This window comes from Salvia miltiorrhiza, chromosome 8, assembly GCF_028751815.1.
Source record: "Salvia miltiorrhiza cultivar Shanhuang (shh) chromosome 8, IMPLAD_Smil_shh, whole genome shotgun sequence".
Lineage (NCBI taxonomy): Eukaryota > Viridiplantae > Streptophyta > Magnoliopsida > Lamiales > Lamiaceae > Salvia > Salvia miltiorrhiza.
The window spans coordinates 31,844,763-31,851,889 of record NC_080394.1 but is presented as its reverse complement, the minus strand read 5'-3'; the positions used below and the strand labels follow the sequence as shown (position 1 = coordinate 31,851,889).

General features: G+C 36.7%; 2 protein-coding genes across 2 annotated transcripts; one reads left to right on the top strand and one right to left on the bottom strand.

Moving 5' to 3' along the window:
- Positions 1-1,460: 1,460 nt before the first annotated feature.
- On the bottom strand, positions 1,461-3,522 carry LOC130998326 (uncharacterized). Its single transcript, XM_057923754.1, has 4 exons — positions 3,430-3,522; positions 2,391-2,510; positions 1,783-2,008; positions 1,461-1,699 (listed from the first exon to the last, which is right to left on the bottom strand). The coding sequence occupies exons 1-4, from the start codon at positions 3,520-3,522 to the stop codon at positions 1,461-1,463; spliced, it is 678 nt and encodes a 225-aa protein (XP_057779737.1).
- Positions 3,523-5,509: 1,987 nt separating this feature from the next.
- LOC130997732 (60S ribosomal protein L12) lies at positions 5,510-6,387 on the top strand. Its single transcript, XM_057923142.1, has one exon. The coding sequence runs from the start codon at positions 5,680-5,682 to the stop codon at positions 6,178-6,180; it is 501 nt and encodes a 166-aa protein (XP_057779125.1). The 5' UTR covers positions 5,510-5,679; the 3' UTR covers positions 6,181-6,387.
- The last annotated feature ends 740 nt before the right edge of the window (positions 6,388-7,127 follow it).

The window sequence follows — 7,127 nt, the reverse complement described above, 5'->3', positions numbered from 1 at the left end:
GAGTTCAGTGTCAAGGTACTCGCTCCATCTTCCACTGCCAGAGAAATAGTAATCTTGAGACTCGATTTTGTTGAAATACATGTTGAAGACTCCTTAATGAGTATAAGAAAAAATGATAAAGAAATGGTGTTGATATTACTTTTTATCGTACACAGGCCTTTATATAGGCCAAGAAAGTGTGCTATAACAAAAAAGATTTGATTTGGCTGCGTGAAAATCTATCAAACAAGTTCAACCAAAGACTAGGAATAAATGGTTTCTCTCTTGTTGGTTAATCTTATATGTTAATTGAATTATTAAGTCAAATGTGTGATTTCATCTTTTTATTTAACTTATTTTATCTGCAATATTAGTATTTAATCAAATGATTTCATGAGATGCGTGAATCTCTATTGAAGAATTGACTTTAGTTATATGGTTTGTATTTTTTAATATTTTACTATTTTATTATTGTATTACACAACCTATGATGGTAAAAAAAAATAGTGAATAAATTCAAACATGCAATTTATTCATTGAAGAACAATCTAGGCGTTAATTTAGTCAAGTAATAATTTATTTTACAATATATCGGTGACAGTTATATGCCAAATTGTCCAATTTATTATTTGAGTAAAATGTTCATTACTAATTTCAGATCATTTACAATTCTTGAAGTCACTTTCATATTAACAAAAAAATATGTATTGAGTAATTAATGTGTGTTAAAGAAAAAAAATGAAATTATCGTACACAAAAGAATCAACATGCAATACATCAATAATGAGAATTATTATAGTCGTGATATAAGCAAACATATATCTAGAAGGAAAATTTAACTAAAGAAAAACTAGAGTTTCTTGCTAGTAACTAAATTGAAATAGTCCACTTCTATTTTTTCAAATAGTGTTAAAATACATGTCATATTCTTTGAAAAATATATATACTTATTTTATTTTAAAAATAATTACAAAATAACTTAACTTTAAAATAACTGTAATATAATTAAAGTGGACTATATTTCAAAAAATTTGAAAAAAAAAAAGATTTCATGAAAGAAAAAAAGCAGATGATAATCTAATCTATAAACAGCATACTTCATTCCTTATCAAAGAAACAAAGCGGATATGGTAGACTTGTGTTTTAATCGTGTCACCACAAAAAATAATTACCATCAACACGCATATAGTCAAATGTCAACAAGATGCAAAGTTAAATGGTACATTCACAATGCCGAAAGATTTTGCACAATGAAGACAAAGCACTTAAACATTTCTTGTATATTGTTGCCACATCATGTTTGCAATTGATTCCCGGTCTGCGGTCCACGCTTGTGATGCCTCGATAGTCTCCACATAGTCTTCGGTTTCTACCTCGTTCTCCGTCTCTGCTAGAGTGTCGTACTGTTGCTCAATCGGGTCAATTGGCATTTCGGATCGGATGAAGTTGTGAAGAAGGAAGCAAGCCATCATTAATCTGATTTAGACAGTGATCGGATAATATGTAGCACTCCTTAAGATCCCCCATTGCATCTTCATAACGCCAAAAGCACGCTCGATAGCATTACGTGCTTTTGCATGACGAAGATTGAATAATTCCTTTGCGTTTTGTGGTCTTGCATTGGACGGACCCCATTCCTTCAAATGGTAGCGAACTCGTTTATAGGGTGCCAAAAATCCCTCGCTATTGGCGTATCCGTTGTTTACCAAGTAATAGTTTCCTATTACAAACAAAAGCAATGCATCAATACAACCCATCTAAGATAATCACGATGACAAAAAGTTCAGAGGTAAAATAGCGTACCTCGTGGGACTCTTAGCCCGTGTGGCCTGTTCAACGCGTCCCGGAGTACGCGAGCATCTGCTGCAGACCCTTCCCATCCGGGCAAAATATATACGAACTTCATATTGCGGTCACAAACTCCAAGTGTGTTAGTTGCAATTTGACCCTTGCGAGTCCTATAGTGTGGCTTATCATTATTTGGCACCAAAACATTGATGTACGTACCATCTAGGGCTCCCAAACACCCCTAGGTAATATAGACAAAAAAAACTGAGAGGGATAAGATAATTGACAGATATTATAAAATACAATTGTTATTTCATACTCCCTCCGTCCACGAAAGAACTTCCTAGGAGAAAGTGACACGCGTTTTAAGAAAAATATTATTGAGTGTATTAAAAGTGGAGAAAAAGTTGTTGAGTGTATTGGGAGTGGTGAAAAAGTATTATAATTAATATTGAGAGTTGTGAAAAAGTGAAAGTAAGAGTTATTATAAGTGGTGGGATATAGTCCAAAAATAGGTAGGAAGTTCTTTTGTGGACATCCCAAAAAGGAAAGATAGGAAGTTCTTTCGTGGACGGAGGGAGTATTTGAAAGCATAAGGAAAATAAAGCACATATTGTTGTTACCTTAAACCATTTCCATCTGGGATCATCACACTCATTAGGGACTGGTTCTGGCTTCACCAATAGAATCACATGGAGCTTTAAAATAGCCTTCAAGACTGTGCGGACATAACGAGATATCGTCTACCCAGATCTCCAAAAATCAAAGCGCACAATCCTATTTTTCTTATGATGAGCCAAAATAGATAAAAACATCGCAACTTGCTCCTCCACAGTAACATATCTCTCATCCTCCAATGAACCTAATTGTCTAAGCAAATTACACAATCGTCCAAACGTGTTGCAAACCATCCTAAGGTTTGCAATACAATCTTGATCGTTAGCACTCGTCATCCTATTTAGGTGTTTGATTTGGTCTGGAATTCTACAATTTAGTCCATATGGTTCGATAGATTCACTCCGTTTTCGTTTGCGTGTTTTCAGCCTAATAAGCACCTCGATAACTACTGTTAGTTGAAACAAAAAATGACGCATTGTCTCTTCAATCAACCATGCGATTTGTGTCCTATTAGTATTTCTGCCGTCTCTCATATTTTAGTCCAAACCCAAAAATAATTGGCAGTAGGATAATCTGCAATTCGATTAATAAATATGAAATAAACCACAATAAAGAATTGGAAACAACATAACGGCAACGAAGCGAGCACATTTTATGCATTCTCAATAACCAAGATCATACAATCTCAAATTTTACAAAATAAAAATTCAGTTGATGCAAGAATTGAGGATCAATTTCACCTCTAATGCAAAACCATAACCTATATTTACAAGAAGGTCTCAAACTCTGGCTAGTTAATCATGTTAGTATTTTCATTCTACTCAATGCAACAAAAATGATAAATACATACACTACAGAAAAGGCACAACACAACATAGAAGATTACATCATTGTCATATACAAGACGAGATAAAATTTAGATACATCTTATCTGCCTTCATCAATCAAAGTAGTCCACACAAATGACTTACCCCTATAAAAAAAACCAGATTATTCAATATACCAGTGAATAAAATTATCTCATCATAAGATACGAACTCTAACCTCGAAGCTGTGAAGCAAGCTGCCGCCCTCAAGGATCCGGAGACAGTCGAAGATCTGTTGTGCCAAAAAGGGAGGTGTAGAATCCTTGTTCATTACTGCCGTGAAAGTATATAAATGAGTATGAGATAAAGCTAAAACATAAAGGATTACAAATTGAAGAAAAATGATTCTTAACTCAAAACCAACCACTGCAATACAAAATTCAAGAAATTAGCCGAATATTCACTTATTCTCCTCACAATATTACCAATTATTTATGTAGTAAAATTCAAGTAATGAAATAAGTTTTTTTTTTTTTCAAGTTGTTACAGAGAACACATAAATCAAGCAAATATACCTTATTAAATAAAGATCAGCAAGACCATTCAATGTCGCAAGTTCGAGATAAATTCATCAATAAAAAACCTCTCTTTGAATTCAGCATTAAATCCTCTTCCGCCTCAACAAAACACATTCGAACAACATAAAACATTATCTATTTTGTATTTAATTATCATTGTTGCCTACACCTTAATCTAGTGCAGGTCCTATGTGATCTGTGTCTATTGATAGTGACAACATATGAGAGTAGTTTTGTCCATGTAAGTGAAGAATTTGAAGCTTAGACTGTGAGATTTGGCTAATCTATGTTCACTATCAGTGTAAAATTGTGATAGATGAACTAAGCTTTTAGAATTTGGAATTAAGCAATATTTCTCCTGAATTGCTTCACGGAAAAGATTTCGCCACAACAATTATCTAATTGCCTATTAAAATGGAACAACCATGTTAGGAGTGAGCACTGCAGGGATTCAGATCATGCTTTAGCTTTCAGCTTTTACTTCTACAATTGGCCTCAAAGTAGATATTAAAATGGAACAAATGAAGCTAAGTATGATACACAAGGAGAATAACACTCCAAACCAGTAAAACAAAGCCCATTTCACAAGCCAAATCCGACGCCAAACTTGATAAAAATATACAGGGACGACGCCAAATGTAACTCGAGAAAAATAAATAGGGATGAAGCAAAATCGACGCCAGATCGAACTCCTAAACTGACACTAATGCAATTAAAAACTGAATTGGGAGTAGCAGCTAACAGAGGATCATACATTTTCTCATCAGAATTTTCCAAGAAACACGAATTTTCTTGACAAGAAGGCATAAAGGTCCTAGCTTTCCCCCGATTTTCGGCACTATCTACACTACCACTGAAAAATTCAAAATTGAAGAATTCCAGAAGTGAAATATGACTCATTTGCGAAATGGAAGAATTCGAGAACAGGGATTGTAGAATCCCAGAGGAAACACTTGCGAAATTTATTAAAATAAATGGATTTTACATTGAATTATAGAACAACAATAAGAGAGGAAACACTTGCAAAATTAAATCCCACGCCAAAAGCCAAAAATACACAGGGACGACGCCAAATCAACTAAATCACAAATCCATACAATCTCGAACGAAAACATATGAGGAATCGGCGCAAAACAGAAACTAAAACCATGCAAAATGAGTTCGACGCAGCAAACCTTCTTATCTTGAGGGCGTATGGAGGGACTCGATTTGTGAAGCAACGACTGTCGAAGATAATCGAAGTTCAGAAAAATCAATTCTTGAAGACGACGAGAGGCATGGATTCGCAGCCCAGCAATCTGTACGAGACGGCGTCGCAAGCTTTTTTCGTTTCTATTTTCTGGCGAAGTTTGGAGCAGTTTTTCTTCCCCTTTTTCGTTTCTGAAATTGGAAATTTTGGGGGCAATATTGGAAATACACTCCTTAGTCTGATGTATTTGGGTTCTATCCGACGCTCAACGTAAGTTAATTAAACAAGAGTAGTCTTAAGAATAACTACGGCCCAGCGGGCTCTCTCGGGCTGTCTAATTAAATGTCTAATGCTCAAGAATAATTAACAGTCTAAGCTTACAGCTTACATACCCTAGCAAACTGGGCCTTAATCAATTTATGTTTTAGTGGGCCATGTTTATGAATGTCTTGCGTGGTTCTTCTGTAAGGATATTTTGGTGTATTCGGGAATTAAGGGGAAAAAAATCATATAGTAGCTATTAAAGGGCCGATCAATAAAACAATGGGCCAGGAGACTCCGGTAGGCCCAAACCAACGAAAAAGGGCAAAATCGTCACTTAAGCACATCATCTCCGCAAAACCCTAGCTAAATATAACTCAAATCCCAAACAAAGCAAACACCTATTATTCGCCTCCTCCTCCACAAAACCCTACACCCAGCCGCCGCCTGATCCGTCAAAATGCCGCCGAAGTTCGACCCTTCCCAAGTAGTCGACGTCTACGTGAGGGTAACCGGCGGCGAAGTCGGCGCGGCCTCTTCCCTGGCCCCCAAAATCGGTCCTCTAGGTCTCTCCCCAAAGAAGATCGGTGAGGACATCGCCAAGGAAACCGCCAAGGACTGGAAGGGCCTCCGCGTTACCGTCAAGCTCACCGTCCAGAACCGTCAGGCCAAGGTCACCGTCGTCCCCTCTGCCGCCGCCCTGGTCATCAAGGCGCTCAAGGAGCCCGAGCGCGACCGCAAGAAAACAAAAAACATCAAACACAATGGTAACATTTCCCTCGATGATGTCATCGAGATCGCCAAGGTCATGAGCCCTAGGTCCATGGCTAAGGACTTGAGCGGCACCGTGAAGGAGATTTTGGGGACTTGCGTCTCCGTTGGCTGTACGGTCGATGGGAAGGATCCTAAGGATCTGCAGCAGGAGATCACCGACGGAGACGTCGAGGTTCCTCTCGATTGATCGAGTTTCGTCGGATTGGTATCTTTTCGGTTTGGATTTTGTTACTTTAGCTTGCTTTTGTACGTTTTAATTTTGTTTTGATCGAGTGATTTGTTGCGGATAATGACAGTTTCTGCAGCTGATTTTACTCGGATATAATGAGACTAAGTTTAATTTTGATAAACCTTGTTTTCATTAGTTGATAATTATGGATGGATAGTTGTGCAATTTATTGTTGGCCTTGCTAAAATGCATGTTATATAGTGGATAAATCTTTTGTTTGTGTAGAACACCTGGTCATTCTAGCTATGCACACTCATTTATTTGGAATAGCAAGCTCAATCATTTTGTATCGTTCAAGTGTTTGCTCTGTTGCTTTATTGGAAATATGCGCTCAGTTGCCTTTGAAATTTATTGAGGGTTGCAGTTTGTTTAGTTTGTTGATATGGCTTTATTAATTGGGTAATTTGATGATCAAACTCTGCTTTTAGGATTGCTTGCATTTTCTCAGTGATATAGCAGCTTGATTTAAACTATGGTATTCTGATAATTCATTGAACATTTACCTCAATGCCTCTTGTTATTACCTATTACCACATACTACACTTTTTGGTGGATGAAATAACTTAATTTGAATACTGTATCATGTGTGGTGCTCTGTTACCCAATTTGTGGAAACGAGATTCGCATCTGTCTTATCATGGAATATATGTAGTGAAATGAGGTTTATGTCCAGGTCTGAATCCCCACGGCTCCTGGAATATTTATTCTCTGATTTGAACATGTGTAAATGGGATATGTGTTGTTTGGTTGTGTGCATTTTAATTTGATTATTTGTATGATCAGTTGGCCTAATTTTCATTAGTTGTGCATGTCACTTCTCCACAAGTATGCATTTTGTCTTTAGTTTGGTCAGATGAAATGCCTCGGCACACATGATCTTTTAGAATCTTTATCCGGTTTAATAT